Genomic DNA, 17,235 nt, shown 5'->3' with positions numbered 1-17,235 from the left:
CTCCCCTCCAAAGGTACCTGCAAGAAAAACCTAAACAAATATGAGAAGGGCAAGGGAAACTGGGTGGCTAGAAGTAGTGGAAGGAAAATCACATCCCTGTGTTGCCTATCTGCTTCTTGTCAGGACCACAGACTTCTAAATACCTCTTGACTCATCCAAGCATGTGGTCCACCATAAACAGGAGTTGGTGAAGGATGTAGCCTTGACATGGCTTATAAGAAAAGCATTATCATCCACACCAGTTGGAGAATGTCTCATAAATGTTTGCAATAACCAAATTTACGTAAGTGCTGCCCTTCCCGTGATAGTTTCCTCATAGTTTGAAATTGACGCGGCACAATAGAAGGATTGGTAAAGTGGGAATCGGGCTCTGGTGTCTAACCCAACTTTGTCACTAGCCAGGTGCATGCATTTAGGCAAATCTCTTTAGCCCCTCTGGGATTTGCCTTCCTTATATATAAAATTAAAGCATTGAAACGGAGTCCCTTCTAGGTTTGAGAAGTGCACAGGGTATGAGATTCCCTGAGCACTCTTTGATTTGACAGTGGTGACAGATTAAGGAAAAAACAAAGCCATGTGGCAGCAGGGACCCAAAGACCTAACACCAGCCCAGTCTTCAATTCGCTTTCTGGTTCTGCACAGTGCATTTGCCCTCTCTGATCCTCTACAGAATTACCAACAGACAGATTTTTTTTTTTAAATTTTAGATCCATCTCTTTCACACAGGGATGTGTGGATTATTCAGTGAACAACTCTACCATTCTCAAAAAGTAAAAATATACTTGAGAGATGCTAAAAAACTTTCACTCAGTGGGCATGATGAGGTTTTTAAAAATTTACTCAAATTAGTAGGAAGTAAAAGAGAAATTGTCTCAACTTTCTTAAATACCAGAGTTTGCCACAGGGATTCTCTGAAATAATATTTTGCCTTTGAAATTATATTAGGTCTTAACTTTTAAAATTTCCATCCATCCCAAGATTAACACCAATAAAAATGCTGGCCGGTTGCTCTCCCAAAACCCTTGTCTCTCTTCCCAGCCCCCTACCCCATCCATTGCTCCCCAGCCCACCTCCCATCCCTGTCTCCCACTTCTCCTGTTTCTATTGCTTATGTCAGCAGAATAATACCTTTGCAGCTCAGGCAAACCTTTTTTCTTAGCAAGACACTTTCAAAATGCCCTAAACATGTTAGTTATCTGAAGACCTTCTAACTAGATGCCTCTTTGACATCACCAGCACGTCAACCCAAATCTGGGTGCGATTCTAAGTACAGTTTAATTACAAGAGAACACGCTCAGAATGTGCCAATCTGTTTAGTTTGAGAAGGAGTGATTCTGAGGAGGCCAAGTAAGTTTGCAAAATTGCTCAGCTGAATTCAGCTGCTTTCCATGGGGACTTTCTCCGGAGGAAAAGAAAAACAGATAAAAATGTAAGCCTGCTGCCAGTGTAATACAATGTGGGGAATCGACTCAGGGAAGGAAATGATATTCCAAGAAAAATGCAGAGAAACTTTAGGACCCAATCTTCCAGTTTCCAACAGTAACATATTTAAGTATAATCTCTAATTTTAACACCCAGACAAGATGTAGCAGACACTCGGCTGTTGGACTAGAATAGTGAAGGCATAGGAATTATAGGCATAAACTGCATTCACCCCATCTGAGCCCTTCGTAAAATTTCTCTGGGTTTGCCAAAACTAATTCATTTTTTATTCTTCCTTTCTTTCTTTTTTGAAAAAGAAAAGGTCTCATCAAGATGTCCTAGTTATTCTTTGTTTTGTTTCTTAAACGACATTCAGTCTTCAAGCCAGCAATAGGAACATAAGCAAAGGGAAGTGGGGAGTAGAAGACATTCGTGAACCTACGTCCCCCCAAAAATCGCTCTGGGATCAGGATGTAGGGAGTTGACATGAGGGACATGAGTCCCTGAATTACTCAGATATTGAGCTCAAATCTCCCTTCCCTTTGCTGTAGAGACAAAGCCTGAGTGATCAACTTCAGGTTCAGCTACTTTGATGAAAAGGCTTTTTAGGGTTATTTTCTAAACAAGCCAGTCTTGAAGTCTGAAAGTATTTTTAAAAACTGAACAAGACTGAAAAATAGGAAAAGATGGGAAACAAACAAAGAGAAGAGGAAACTGAACTTGGTGCTAGGTTAAAGTTGTGTCCCTAGCTACGATGGGGAGGCTCAGAAGTACTCTTTTTTCCCCCTAATGAATGAAAATGAAAGCTTTTCCTCTGCTCCTCATTCGGCTCGGTTTGGCTTACTTCATTCTGGTCCTTATTTGGAGAACCTTTTACCTGAAATATTCTCAGTTTGCTTACAGGCCTCTTCCACTCTCCCTATCTCCTCACGGGGTCTTTGGAGAGGGAAAGAGAAAAAAATCAAACCAGTTGGGGATAGGAGGTGGGGAATATGAGAAATTTTTTCCTAATCCTGGATCTTACCTGCATTTTTCAGAAAGGGATCAAGATGGGGGATAAGCGAAGAAAAAAAGCCCCAGCCCTGAACATAGGGTGTCCAGTCAGCCAAACTCCTGCTTGAGACCAGCCAGTGTGCCCTTTCCCCTCCAAAATCGTTTTTAAAATTCAACCCTCAACTTTCAAAAATCTGTCTCTAATTTCAAACTCAAATAAGCGCGCAGCATGGTGGCTTTTGTTTTGTTTTCTTCTCCCCAACTCCTCCCTGCGATTGCATAACAAAAGTGTCTAAATTCACACCATCTGGCCGATAAAGACACTGGCCCCACTGCCCGGCTGGCCCATCTGATTAGGGCCCTGTCTAGCCTGCGCCTTGTGGCGAAAAGTCACAGCTGTGGGGTTTGCTCGCGCTCAATACAACTCTGTTATTAGCCAGCTGTAGGCCTTGAGACGACTTCTGTTCAAATTATAATATCTTTTAACCCTCTGAGCATTGAGGGCACAGGGGTGGCTGGCAGCGACATAACCACTAGATTTCTCCTTGCTAATAATTGGCAAAATGAACTAAAGCAGGGAAGAGGGGAAAGGAGACAATTGGGGAAAGGGAGAGAGAAGTTATGCCTAAAAGAGATTTATTTTGTTGCCTCCTAAAAAGCTAAACAACAGTTTATGAGCTGTTTTGTTTTGTTTTGTTTTTCACTAAAGATTACAGAACACAACACCACTTAGGAAAATTCCCAGGTATGCCCAAGAACACCATGCAAATGAAACTAAGTGTGTGCGGTACCCATTGAGAAACTGGGCATCTGATTCATCCCCTAATCACTGACTGTGATAAGACTCTTAGAATGTGAGAGAAGGAACTTTTTTCCCTGAAAAAAAGTCAACCAGCTCTGACAGATTGAATGGGAACTTGCCTTTTAGATGCATCCAATATTTACGATGCATGACCCCAGCTCATCCCCTAAAACAAGTGCCGCCTATGCGTGCACGCGCACACACACACACACTCTACAGACACAGTATCCATCCCATGGATCATTTATTTACCCATAATTAATATTTGTTTTAAATTCTAGTTTGGGAAGAAAATAGCAAAGCATCTTTCCATGTCTCAAATAGAGAAGTTACAGTACATTAAATTTTTATACTGTGTTACTAATGCAGACTAAACTAGAGGCTTTAAAAATTGATGCTGCTACTTAAACAGCATAAAATGAAGAGGATTTGATTGGGCTTAAAAATAAAAATGTCAGCCTTAACTACAGCTAGATGGGGTGTGCAAGTATTATTTAAAGTGATAGGTATCATTGGTCAGACAATGGGCTAGATTTAGGTTTTGTTTTCTTTTCTTTTAAGAAGATAATCTCTCTAAACAAAGACATTTAAAAGTAGAAAGAAGAATTAAAGACAAAAAACAAAACAAAACCCTGCCCTTCAATTGGCCAACCAAATAAAAGTGTTCTGACTATTTAACCTAGGTATTACATGCAAGTTCATCTTGGAATTGTATTTTCTTTCTGAACGTACCTATCAAGGGGCCCTAGGATAATGGGGTAGCTATCTCCTTACCCCATCGTCCCACACCTCACCCAGCTACTCAGGCAAGGAAGCCTCAACTCCCCTCAGCTGAGGCCACTGGCAGAGCTGAACTTTGCAGTTGGCAAAGTTTGTTTTTCTAATACTTGGTCAAAACCAAAACAAACATGTCTGATTGTTATGGTTTCTTCCTGACTGGGTGGGGAGGGAGACGAGGCTGCGGGGAGTTGCTCATAAAACAGTTCAAACTAAATCAGACGGCCTGCAATTACCCAAAGTCTGGAGTTGGAAGACATTCACTGAAGCAATAGCAGAGTAAGGAAGAATTGAGGCTTTCTCTCCAATGAGAGATTTTTGGAGAGGAAGAAAAATGTGCATGGAATAACATTTAAATGTTTATAATAAAATAACCACCTCTTCCCAGAGTTTCCTTTCTATAGACTTTCTCCTTTGCTATGGGATCTCCCCACACCCAGCACATACTAGACACTCAATAAACATTTGCTGAATGAATGAATAAGTGTATGGATTAACGCCTTTTTAAAAAAATTTTCTTCTGGACAAACAGAAGAAGGGACTCAAAATGGAATGGATTGGTCTCGGAAAAGAAGATGGGAAAGGGTGTAGGAATTCGAGTTAGACTGCACCTTTCACAACTTGGCCTCAGAATCCAGTTGTTGCTCCAGGCCCCAGGTTTCCCCAGTGAGGTCCTCTCCCCTGGTTCCTCCCATCCACTGGTAGTGAACCCGACTGGCCTTTCTACCCGGTAGTTCCTCCTGACCTAAGAAACTCCCCTGGCTCGGGAAATCTAGGAAAAGCAACGTCCCTGGAGGGAGAAAAAGCTTCTGCATCACAGACAGGTGCCTCAACAGGGGGGCAAGGGGTAGCGCCCCCAAAACGGGCCGTTCCATCCTCCGCGGTGGTCGCCCGCCCAGACTGTGAGTCATTCCAGAACCTTGACTCGGTAACTCCACAAGTGGCCCCTCCTGGACATCTACCGCTAGCGGGTCGGACCGGCGGGCCTTGGACGGCGACCGACTCAGGGAAAGTCCCAGATCCCAAACTTGACTCGCGGCTGCCCAGCCCCTCCCCGCGCTGCCGCGGACCACTGGACAGCGGACCTTCCACCGAGCACAGGAAACTCCTGAGACGCCTAGAGGTGGAATCCTGAGTGGTTCTGTACTCAAGGTTTCCTTTTCGAGTCCTAACTGATTTGCTCTTAGAATCCAGCTTTTAAGGAGGCGATCTAGCGAACCGGCCCCAGGGGTAAGTCGGCCGCCGTCCCCGCGCGCCAGGGCTCCCGAAGGTCCGCGCCCCGGACGCACGCGAGCCAGCGCGCTGGGCGCCGCGCACCTGCCCCACGCTCCAGCAAAGCCCGCAGGAGAAATCGGCTCTTACCTGCACATCACTTCGTGTGTGAGGAGAACTCGGCACATTTCCGGATTCTTATTTTGTCCCTCGTAAGCTATGGGCTGCGAATGAGGCAGGGGCAGGAAGGGGAGATACGAGGGAACGAAGAGACAAAGAAAAGCGGACTTAAGAGCGAGCACAAAATCGGGTTTCGTCTCTCTGCCCACCACTTCCTCGAGTCCCTGCTGGCAGCACAGAACCGAAGCTGTGGCCTAGAGAACTCGTGCGAAATAGTAAGAGAAAAGTTTGCCCCGGTGAGGATATATTTCTTGCAAAAGGGAATGTTTGCGGGAACTGAATCTCCCAATAATTGTTTCCCCTCTTCATCCCTTTGCTCTCCTATCCCCATCCCCAGCTTCTCCCCAGCCAGAAAGACAGGACAACTGTGGAGAAAGAAGGAAAAAAAAATGTTTCCAGAGTAGGCAAAGTGTGGGTTGATGTGGAGGAGCTGTGAAGACTGACCCAGGAAATCGTGGAAGGTCGGGGGAGGTCAGGGACAGGCAAGGGCGGGAGGGGGCAGAAAGGAGGGTCACCCCACCCCAACCCCCACCCCGCGAGAGAAGGAACCGAGTGGACCGCCAGCCTCACCTGCTTGGTAACCGAGTCGATGAGCCTGACATACAGGTCCTGCTCTGTGCGGACACCTGCCGGGGAGGCGGGAGGGCGCGAGGTGAGGGCCACGGAGCCCCTCCCTGTCACCCCAAACCCGTCCAGCTGTGAGGCCAGGCCCCAGCGCAGGCTGAGCGGTCCTAGGGGCAAAGACCACCCGCCAGCCCTCCTGGTCCTGAGCGAGACTCCTGCAGCCCTGCTCTCCCCAGGCCTGGAGCCCGCCCGCCAGTGACCGTGACAAGGTCAACTGCCTTCCTTAGAAGAGGAACATGCGGGTGCCACAGATGGGCAGAGCGCTCACCATTGCTGTAGAGGAGCTGTAACTTGTAGTGGGTGCCATTGTTGGTCTTCTCGTTGCCTTGTTCCTGAAAAGACAGAGCCCCTTGCTTTCCAGCCTCCCAAAATGAGAAAAAAAGAGAGGGGGCTTCCCTATTCTACCCCCACTCCCCTGGCATTTCTCCCACTCACCTTGCAGCTTTGAACAGCCCCCTTCCCAGCCTGGGGTCAAAGGGCAGGAGCATCTGACACTGGTCAAGCTCCAAAACTTTCCAAGGCTCCAGGTCACTTGACCCTCTCCAGCCGTCTGTCCCTCCCCCTTAAAAATGTCCTCAGAAGCTCGACCCCTGAGTTGGGGCCACCAGACACCTCATCCAGGCTGCCTTTAAACAGGCCCCACCCAACCCATCGGATTCTGCCCCTCCCGCAGAAAGGTGAAGGGACCTGTCACTTGGAAGAGCAGCATTGGGCCCCATGCCACCAGGACCGGAGCCTTGGAGCCACCAGCTCAGGGACCCAAGCCTGGGTTCAAGGTGAACCTGGGGAAGAGCCTGCTCCAAGGCTTGAATTGTACAGCTGAGGAGACTGAGGCCCAGAGAGGGCAAGAGACTTTCTTTTCCTCCCACATCGGCTTCATTTGCGATCAAATCCAGCGCCCATACCCAGGCCTGGGCTGGGGGCAGGCACTGCCTTGAGAACCAGAGTGGAAGAGAACGCTGGGTGTGGGGACTCAAGGCTGGATTATGGGTTTCCTCCTTATAGCTATCTAACCCACCCTGCCGCTCTGGCAGGTGCAAAATAATAATAACAAACAACCCTGAGAAGGGCAGCAGCGGCCTTGAGTATACGTTTAAACTATGTTCCAGTCAGAAGGACGTTTGCTCCGCGGTCAGTCGGTGCCCAGGCTCTGCTAATGATCCAGAAGCCGGGTGCGCAAAGCCGCAAGCGCCGCTGCAGCGGGAACTGAGCGCGGGGAGTGCAGCCTGGAGAAGGTGCGGGGAAATCGACTGATTTAGAGGCTGGGGGTGAGAAGCCTCGATTTATCATCCCTCCTGATGTGAGCGGAAAAGTGTCGGGAGTGACAGATGGGCTCTTTAGTACTTTGCAAGGAGGTAGTTATTAGGCCGCGAGGGGAAGAGGGGGACCTCCGCTTACTTTGTCGTTCTCCACAAAGTCTACGAAGGCGGTGCGCTCGATCTCCACCGGCTGGCCCTGCCTGTCGTAGAGTGCCAGGACGAAGTGAAAGAAGTTGGATTTTCTCAAGTTGGAGGGAGGCTGCTTCTCAAAGTGGGCCCGGGACAGGGCTACTCCGCTGCGCACGAAGAGACACGGGGGACACCGGGCACAGGGAAGGAGAGAAAGAAAAGAAGTTACCAACGCGCCCACGCAACATCACAGAGGGTCAAGGGTCCATGTCCCGGGCCCAGGCTTCTGGACCCCTCGGGCCCTTTTTTTCTACTAGGATTAAGAAGCGGGGACTGTTTAGAGGACTCACAGTGGCCATGGGGTTCGGGTAGCAGGGCCCACGACCCTGGACGCTGCCACTGCCAGCTGTTCCAGCCTCCGGACATCCCACGCCCAGTAGCTCAACGCCTTTAGTGGAGACCAAAGAATCGCGACTGCAGACCGAAGCCCGGAGGGTCCCCCCACCCCCCGCCCCCCCAGACGGCGGCCCAAGTCCTGTCCCGTTGGGCCACCCCAGTCTTCTTCCTCTTCCCGCCGCCGACCGGGTCAAGATTCGGAGTTGGGCCCCAAGGGTAGGCGACTAAGCGCCTCGTTGTTTTTGAAGAAGTGACCCTTTTCCTTCATCTTCATTGGAGTTACCTATCCTGGCACTACCGCCCACAACGCCCCCCTCCCCCGCAAGCTATCTCGGAAAAGCGGTGGGAGAGAACCCTCTGGGGGCGGACGGGAAGCCCAGAGGCCAAGTCTAGATCCTACAGGGAGAGGCTTCACCTCTTACTTCCCTCGCTCTTCCGAAAAGTTGCCCCCAGGACAGTGGCAGGGCTGAATCCCCCTCGATAAGTACTAGGGATCGAGGGCCACCACGGACGACAGGATACTGAGGACCCCGCCCCTAGAACTGCTGAACTTAGAGAAGCCAAAATGTTATTAAGAGGCACAGCGCGTCCTCGACTGGGGCCGAGAGTCTCCCCGCTCAAGCCGCATCTCTGGGCGGCGCCGGCCAAACCCGCTGACCGCGAAAGCCGTGTTGGAGGACCCCGGAGGCGCCCTGGAGCTTAATGAGTATGTGCACACAGCTCCCTGCTGACCTGTCGCGGACGGGGACCAACTGGCCGCCAGATCACATTTAACGGGAGACTCGGGGCCCAGGCGAGCACGCAGATGGACGGAGCTGCCCCGCCGCGCTGGGGTCGCCGGGCGTCTTGCCCCAGGGCGCGAGCACTTTCACTCTTTTGAAGGGTGTAAAATTTTTACTAGAATCCCCCATCGGACTGCTTGTTCCAACTTTAAAAATTACTTGATCGGGGAAAGGAGGAAAGTAGGGGAGGTGTCTTTCAGGAGCTCGGCTAAGAAACTGCGCCGTGGAGCCCGGTCTGCGGTGCTGCCTGGTTTCCCTCGGCCTGCAGCCCAGCGAGTCCCCAGACGGCCGTGGAAAGCCGCCGCCGCCGCGGCGGGCCATCTGCTCAAGGACACTGGCGCCCCCCGGGCTCAGGCAGGAGGCAGGGAGCTGCCGCCTGCCCCGATCTCCCGAGCGATGAGACTTTTGCTTCCTCTTCTCCAAGGGTGGCGGCCCGGTTCGCTCTACCCGGGACACCTGGAGTCCTGGCCTGGAAAGGAGTAATTTCTCCGCGCGATGTCGGGACTGAGAGGGGTTGGCCAGGAGAGCGGATGGGGAGGCGGCAGTCGTGGGAAGAAGTTCGTGGGCTCTTGGGGGTAAGGAGTCTGTCTCTCTCAGACAAGGTCGTGGAGATCACAAATCTCAGCTCAATAGTGGTGATGAGGGAGGGGAAACAGAATGTCTTCACGGGGTGGCAGCCTAGACAAGGCGTTTACTACCTCAGCACCAGGATGCTCAAAACAAAGTCAACTTCAGGGACGAGCAAAACGAGAGGCTTGTGGTCCCTGCGTTTGCGGCGTGTCTCCTTTCCTGCTTTCTTCTGTGGCTTCCTTCTACTTACTCCATCGTCTTTTCTTTTTAGTCTCTTCTCTCCCCTCACCCCCGCCTCTGTGCGTCTGGTCCACCGTTTTACCTCTGCGCCGGGACCCTTCAGCCTGCCCCCCTCCCAGGGCACCCGGCCGCTTTGCCTTCCCTCTCGCGCTCGGCTAGCCGCCGCCGCCATCTGGCCGTGGGCTCCCGGCCTCCAAGCATCCGCCTGCAAGATGCGGGAGGAAAGGCGCTCGCAAGCAGCCTGGCGAAACCCGGGGAGTCGCCGGGAAGCCGGCTCTCCTCCAGAGGCCGCCGCTGCCGGCTCTGGTCCTCACGCTCCGCTCCTGGCTGGGCCCGCCTCGCAGGACTAGGGGCTGAGTTGAGAGGTATCAGATACTACTTTGTTATTTTTCCTCCCAAAGAGTAGTCTGTGGGGAAGGAGTGGGGGGCTCAGGCAGTTCAGAAACTCGAGTGTTGGCTGCGGGCTAAGTGTCCCTCTAACTGCAGCGACCTGCCTGCCAGAGGGCGAACCCTAGCGCGCGGGACCGGGGCAGCAGATGCGGGGGAGAGAGAGAGAGAAAGGGCAGAGAGGGGGATGACACAGAGAGAGAGAGACAGAGACAATGAGAGCGAGAGAGCGAACAAGCGAGAGATTGAGAGCCTGAAAATTGTGCGGCCGTCTCGTTACCTCTGCGCCGCGACATTGGCGTCCACCACGCCGACATTCCGGACCCAGGACCTGACCGAATCCATCTCGGCGCCCAGCGATTTCTCTTTCAGAGCTGGTCCTCTTCCTAAAGTATCTTGGATCCCAAACATTTAAAAAGTCTGATCTACTGTCGCTTTAAAAAATGAGTTACAGCGCTGTCCTCACTGTTCCCAACGTTGTCACCAAACCGTCTCCTCCAAAGCAATCCAAGAAAAGGGGTCAAGGGCCGAAGTTTGAGTCTCTCTTGGGGAAAAAAAAATTAAAAAGATAACCCGTCCTTTGCTTCCACGCGTGAGGTGCGGACTGATGTAAAGTTTGGGTTATATCCTCCGCAAGTTCAGATCTGCCGCCTCAGGCTCTCCGCCCTAGGTCGCTCGCATCCTTCCAGTGGCAGCGCTGCCTCCAGAAAGTGATCACAATTTTGAAGCATCACCTGTTCTGGGAGAAACGGGAGGAGATTGATGGCTGCCTAATCTCTCCCCTTCCTCCTGGTCCCCCACCCCCCCCCCCCGCTCCTCCCCACCGCTCCAATTTAGAGAGAAAAAAAAAAAATCCCCAACAGGATCAGTTGTAAAAGGAAGGGGAAGACCCGGAGCCGAGAGGAGGCGGTGGCTGCCAGCGCTGCGGAGCCGGGCTACAGCCGCGCGCCTGCCCCATGAATGGGTTACTACGGCCCTGGCCGCGGGAGGCGGAGCCGTTGCCCGATAAGGAGCCTCATTTGCATGGACGCTCGGGATTGGCCGGCACTGGGCAGGCCCGGGCCGACGTCCTCCGGCGGCGCGCAGCACGTTCAGCGTTGCATGGAGTCCCGGAGGTGAAAGGGGACAGAAAGCTGCGGGCGCTGGGTGGTAGCCCGAACCCCATGTGCGTGCGTGAGACCAGGGCCCGCAAATCCTGCACTGAAGCGGGGTAGCCCGGCCCTGCCGGCTGGTACGCGCCAGCTCGGTGTGGTCGCGGGAGCGGGAAGCTTCCGTGGATCCTGTCTCTAAATGCAGATTTTTGTAGCCTGCGGGAGGCACATTCCTTCCCGGGGCTTGGGTTCTGTGTGCAGGTTTGTGAAGAAGCGGAGTGTGACCACATGTACTTAGGTGTTGTGCACACGTTCCCAAGAGCAACCCAGTTCCCTGGACGGTCTCCCTAAGTCTCCGCGAGTGATTTGGTGACACTAAGATTTTGTATGCGGTTTACAAGTTGAGAGACACAGATATATGAATGAGAGCGGCGGTGGGGTGGGGGCGTGGGGACGAACAAGGCTCAAGTGCTATTCAAATAAACAGAGTGTCGGGGGAAACGGCCAAAGAGCTAAGGAAAATACCCCGGGGCGGACGCGAGCGGGAGTTGCACCCGTGCAGATGAGAGGCTGCTGACAGATCATGGCAGGCTGAGCGCTAGAGCTGCCCGGCGTTGTCCCGGGAGTCCACTCCTGTCCCCCCATCACCACCCCCCAGTTCCCGAAGCCCGGGGGAGCCGACAGAGGAGCCGCAGAGAGGCAGCGTGGGAGCCGCGGAAATTTTGCCCAAGGCGCGCGGTCGTCGCGGTGCTGGCTGCGGGCTGATGGCCGGGAGGCGGCGGCAGCTCCGCCAAACAGCTGAAACTCTAGACGGCATTTTAACCACGCCGGGCAGCTCGTGGTGCCTATTAAAACTCCTCCTGGCTGGGTGTTATTTTCTTGCTTCTCCTTTTGTATTCTGATCTGTGCATAGATCTGCTGCTGAAATCTAGAACACCAGCGCGAAAACAGATTTGCGGACAATGAATGCAAATCTGTGCTCAAAGACCATCTGCCGCGGAGCAGACGAATCAGCTGCTCCGCAGTTACAGCGACTGTGCCCGAGCCTCCCGGCTTCATTACCAAGAGGGCCTTGGCGAAAGCCTGGATTTCATTCAGGAGACTTTCTAGGACTCAAATTTGAGTGTGAATGGACTCCCGACCCGATCCCGTAGGTGTAGGTGAGCGCTCACAAATGAATTGCGAGAGTTTGCCGCTAGAGGACACAGCGCCTTGCAACTCGTTTGCCTGGGCGGACAGGAAGCTCGCACTTTCACAGATGCCGCTCTCCTGAGAAAGGGACCGATCCGCGCCTCCAGTCTACCCCTGGGGCAAACCGCGACCGGACTTGCGCGGACGGGTCGCGCTCGGGAAGCGCAGGTCTTCACTGCGGAGATTTGCTTGAAAACCGATGGGGAAGGGGAGCGCGTGCGCGGACCCTCTTTACACAAACCCGAATCTAGGGATTGGGGTGGTTGATTGGGGGTGGGGGGGTGGGTAGAGAACGTGAAATCCCCGCCTCTGGGTTGTGTAGACTGTGGCACCCCTACTCCAGGGCTCTGGATTGGCCTCGTTGGACAAGAGGGTCAGGGGGAGCCGTGAAGGGAGATAGAGCATAAGAATGTGGAACGGGACTGTTGTAAAAGCCAAGTAAGATAGGAGTTGTCCAAAGAAGAAAGAAGACGGGTGGGAGAAAAAAATTGTAGGATGAAACCTACTGCCTGTTTCAGCTAGGTAATTTTCTATTATACGCAGATTTTATGGGTAATTTCAATCCTTGCTAAAACTAAACACCCAGAGTCTTCCACCCCAGCCCCACTCTCTTTGTAAATCTCTCTGAACCTCAAGCAACCACCCACGCCCATCTTTATACTCAGTCTGTGCCAGGCAGAGCCAACGGGCTCCTTGGCCGAGAGTGTTGAACAACCCATGAGCCCCTCAAGACGTGTTGAGAAGCCCGGCGATTTTTTTTCAGGGGGCCTCCGACCTGCAGCATCTCGTACCAGGAGAAGTACGGAACGCCGCCCCCAAGGGGCCGCGAGGCAGCAGTGGGCCCGTGCCTGGCCCGGACCGTCTGCCCCTCAGGCCTGTGTTGGCTGGGGTTAAAGGGCAGACCCAGGGTTGAGGGCACTGGCTCTTCTCTCCCGCAACAGCTGCTACCCAAATTATGCCCCTCAGGAAGTGAATGAATTGGTTCTTTCTCCCGGCTCCCTGCTGCCCGCCCCAAACCAGACGGCCCCCGCACTACGGGCGCCCCCACCCCATCTTACAGAGACAGGTTCAGGAGCTGCGGTGCCCTGCCGGGAGGCAGTTTTAAAAACCGTGGCCTGGGAACCTTGACCTGGGTGTAGCGGGCTGCGCTAGAGGTGCTCTCCCCTCCGCCGCGCAGGGCCATCGGGGTGAACCGCCGCCACGATGCTGCGGGCCCTGAGGGCTTCGAGCCGCGGATGCCGAAGTTCCCTCTAGGCTGGGACAGAGTTCCTTGGCTAGCGCCGGGAGAGGGGGGTGGAGGGGGCAAGGAGCGGGGGCGGGGGGGGGGTAGCAGCCTTGGGCCCAGCGAGCCACCTGCACCTAGGGGAGCAGGAAGCATTTCTGCCACCCTAGTTGGGTTTAATTAGGTTTGTGTGGGTTTGAGGGAGGGTGGGCGCAGAATCGGCCACACGCGCCGAGGAGGAGCCCCGGTTAGTGATGGAGTGAGCTGTGGTGGCTGCGCCTGGAGGGTCTCTCGCATCTCTATCGCCTCCGGCTACCCCCGAACAAACCTCCTTTTCGAACACGCCACACAAAACCAGCGCGGGCGCCCGGCAGGCGCAGCTGCGGCCCGGGGAAGCCTGGCCCGGCGGGGGTGCGGAGCCCGGGCGCGCCTCCCCGGCTCCCGCCCGCCAGCTTCGTTCCGCCCCTTGCCGGGGTCGAGAAAAATCCGAGATGAAAGTTATTAAAATTCTTCCCGACCATCTAGTTACATAAAACCGAGGTGGGGGTAGTGGTATTCCGTCTTTGACCCCGTCCCCTCCTTTGTTCACTCTTCCCTAGGAACCCCCGGGTATTTTCCCGCGTTCATGTTTCACATCTGCATTTCGGTGCGATATGTTCAATTTCCTCCCGATTGGTTTTAAGGCCCGTTTCCCTAGACTCTCTCTCGGTCCAGTCTCCTGGGCGCCGCGTCTCTCCTCCGGGTCAGAGGTTCGGAGATTTTTCTTAGAAAATTGCTCTCTGGGCCTAGTTCTCGTCCAGCTCTGCCCTGAGGTGAAATCCGAGGTGTGAGAACACCCCCCCCACACGCACACACACAACCCGATTTTCACCCCCACCGGCAGACACACAAGGGGCGCCTGGGTCTATGCAACCCGAAGAACAGAGCCTGACTAGTACCCAGGGAATTAGATCCGCAGGGACAGTCAGTGTGGGTTTGATAAATGAAATAAGTAGCAGTCTCCGAAAGCCTCTCTTCGGACGTGAATTTTCCAATTTGTTTGTTTTGGTTGGCACCTCTGACTTTTATTTGTCCGAGTAGAAATAAATAGTTTTGCTCACCATCTCGGAACCCTGACGAATATTTAGCTCACAATGCTTCGTGAAATAATTTTTTTAAAATACTCAACTCCACCTTCCACTTCAAATTTCAACTTTGCATCAGAGTAACCAAATCCACTAACTGCACTCCAAATGTCTTACTGAAATTGGACTTGAATGGTCCATAAATGAAAATTCCCTGGGGGGTGGGGAGAGAAACTTCTGTATTCACAAATGTGCTACAAATATTTCATGAGGACTCCACCAACCATACCGAACAGAGCCCTTTTAGGACAATTTGGTAAGAATTTAGATTCTCTTCTTGATGTGTTTTTACATAGTGAAGGGGATTCCAGCGGGAAGAGCTGCAGAAATACTGAGGCGTCGAAAAACACTTTCTAGACACACGACGTGGCACCCAGGCCAGTCAAAATGTACTGAGGAAGCCAGAGCTGGCTCTATCCTAACATTCGACAACTCCACAAACTCTCTTCCTCCTCTCTCTCCTCTTTTTCTTCCTCTTCTCTCTCGCTCCGTCTCTCCCCTCAGAAACACCCTTCCCTCACATTCCCTTGTTCCCGGGGTGCAGAGCGAGCGAGGAAGCCGAGGCAGAGATGAGAAAAAGTCAAGAGAACAAATTTTCGGAGCAGCAGCGGCGTTTGGGCGTTTGGAGCGCGGACGTCGGAGCAGGGCCCACCCTGTGTGTGTGTGTCTGTGTGTGTGTGTCTGTGTGTGTGTGCCTCTGTGTGTGTGTGTGTGTGTGTGTCTTGTGTGTGTCTGTGTGTGTGCGTTGGGGGACAGACCGCTGTGTGTGTGTGTCTGTGTGTGTGTTGGGGGACAGGTGATCCGTAGACAGAGAAGTGCCTGGTGCGGCCTCCACGCGCACCTGAGGACCTGATTTCCTGGGTGGGTGAGGTGGCGTGCGCCAGAGGCACAGGGTTGGGGCTGTGCTGGGGTAAACCGGCCGGTTGCAGCCCCTTGCAGGAACCTGCGCATCCAGGCAGTGGCATCTCCGTCACCGCGGTGTTAAGGCGCAGAGATCTAGCGGCGAATTGACGCTCATTAAGAGGCCCAATCGAGCAAGTCTCCACGTAGAATAGGGCTGAGAGGAAGGTACAAACGAACGGAGGCAGGACGTTTACCCAGCACTTTCTGGGAGCCCGGCACTGCCACGCACTTTCTCACTCTTAAACTTGACAGCCACACTTTAAGCGGGACCTATTTGCCCCCACTTTACAGCTGAATGAAATGAGGATGGAAGATGACAAGTGGCATCTCAGCTGATAAGTAGGGAACAAAGACACCTACCCGTGTCCCACTTCCAATACAACACAATGGCGAGCAATTTAAGGCCTTTAAACAGAAAAAGTTCAGTGTGACTCTTCCCCGCCCTTTTTCGGTTTCTCAGCTCAGTCGAGGGGGATGATAACTGAAGAGCTCCTCCGAAGTGCCCCCCTCTTTTCATAGTGGTCCCCGCCCCCAGCCAGCCGGCAGGGGAAAGCCCTCGAGACCCGCCAGCTCCCTCCCGGCTCGCTGCAGAGGTGTGAGCGATGCGTTGATTATTCATATTTTTGCTGAGCGTACACTCCGCCGCGGCCGGCGGCGCCACATTTCACACGTACACGCACGTACACACTTGCACACACGAGCTCCGCGACCCCGCGCTCTCACCGCGCTCTGTGCGCAGGGGCATCGCGCCCGCCACCCCAGGGACCCCCTCCTCGGCTAGGGGAGGGCGACAAAAGGCTCCCACTCCCCCCTGCACAGGTCGCCTCTTTCTCCAAGCCCCAGAAACACACCCTTGGCTTCCACATTCAACTTTCTTCTCCATAAAACACTTGTCTTCCCAACTCCCCCTCCTGGATTATGTGGGTGGAGGGGGGGGGGAGTGGGTACAGCTACAAAAATGGCCCCAGCTAGAATATCATTCCACTTGGCACCAGGCGATCATCTCCTCCAACACACACACTCCACCGTCACCTCCGCCCACACCACACACCTCTGTGGCAAGAGAGAAAATCGGGAAAAGGCACTTGAGTAAAAGGCACGCTCTCACGTTGCCTTTAACGGTGTAACCTGGACTTCTAACTCTCGGATCTCTTCAAACCCTGCCTACGGCCTAGAAATTCCATTTCTGGCTGATGGGAATCCGCTCCGTACCTCCCGGGACCCAGACACGCATTTCGGGGCGAGAGGGTCCATGGTCAGGAAACCTCAAACCGGCCGCCCGGCTGGGTCCGTCCCACCCTCGAAGGGGCGACAGAACTTCCACTTACTCTGGTTTCCAAGAGGAGATCATGCAGAGGTCACGGTGTTTGAGGGGTCCTTCGCGGGGACAGTCCCGAGGGCCCGGAAGCGCTCGGAGCTGTATTTTGGGCAATGCCGGCCGCGCCCCATAGGGGGCGCTGGACTAAAGGCCGTAAAACTCTCGCAACTGCCGCACTTTCTGCAGCTCTGACCTGGGGCAGGTTGGGGCGCTCCGGTGGTTCCTACAAGGCGAGGCAGCGTGAATAAGAAGAAACTCTTCCGGCTTTGGTGTCCTCAGACCCAGGTTAGAGCCTCGCATTTACTGGGGAGGTCTTGGGCATTTAATCTGATTCTTCGGAGCCTCAGTTTCCTAATCAGTAAAATGGGGGGTGGTGTTATTTCTTTGAACCTCAGTTGGTAAAATGGGGATATTTATTCCCCTAGAGCTTCACTTGCCTTATGGACAAGAAGATAGCTTACGTAAAAGTATCTGGCACATAGTAGGTGTTCAACAAACGCCGGTTTCTCTTCGCCATCTGCACCTGTAAAATGAGCAGGATATTGGCTTGCTGTACGTCACTAGGTCCTGTGAGTCTCCTATAGGGATGGTTTTCTCCTACCACCCCATCCCA

General features: G+C 53.3%; 1 protein-coding gene across 1 annotated transcript in view; it reads right to left on the bottom strand.

Moving 5' to 3' along the window:
• The window catches only part of EBF2 (EBF transcription factor 2), a 193,039-nt gene extending 182,522 nt beyond the window's left edge, over window positions 1-10,517 (bottom strand). The window contains exons 1-5 of the mRNA XM_057724418.1: window positions 10,054-10,517; window positions 7,409-7,565; window positions 6,279-6,342; window positions 5,957-6,012; window positions 5,357-5,430 (exon numbers count right to left, since the gene is read on the bottom strand). Coding sequence (XP_057580401.1) covers window positions 5,357-5,430; window positions 5,957-6,012; window positions 6,279-6,342; window positions 7,409-7,565; window positions 10,054-10,184 — 482 coding nt within the window. The 5' untranslated portion in view covers window positions 10,185-10,517. The remainder of the gene's footprint in view (window positions 1-5,356; window positions 5,431-5,956; window positions 6,013-6,278; window positions 6,343-7,408; window positions 7,566-10,053) is intronic.
• Between the last annotated feature and the right edge of the window lie 6,718 nt (window positions 10,518-17,235).

The sequence above is a fragment of the Hippopotamus amphibius genome, chromosome 2 (genome assembly GCF_030028045.1).
Source record: "Hippopotamus amphibius kiboko isolate mHipAmp2 chromosome 2, mHipAmp2.hap2, whole genome shotgun sequence".
NCBI lineage: Eukaryota > Metazoa > Chordata > Mammalia > Artiodactyla > Hippopotamidae > Hippopotamus > Hippopotamus amphibius.
This window is presented reverse-complemented; position numbering and strand designations above follow the sequence as displayed.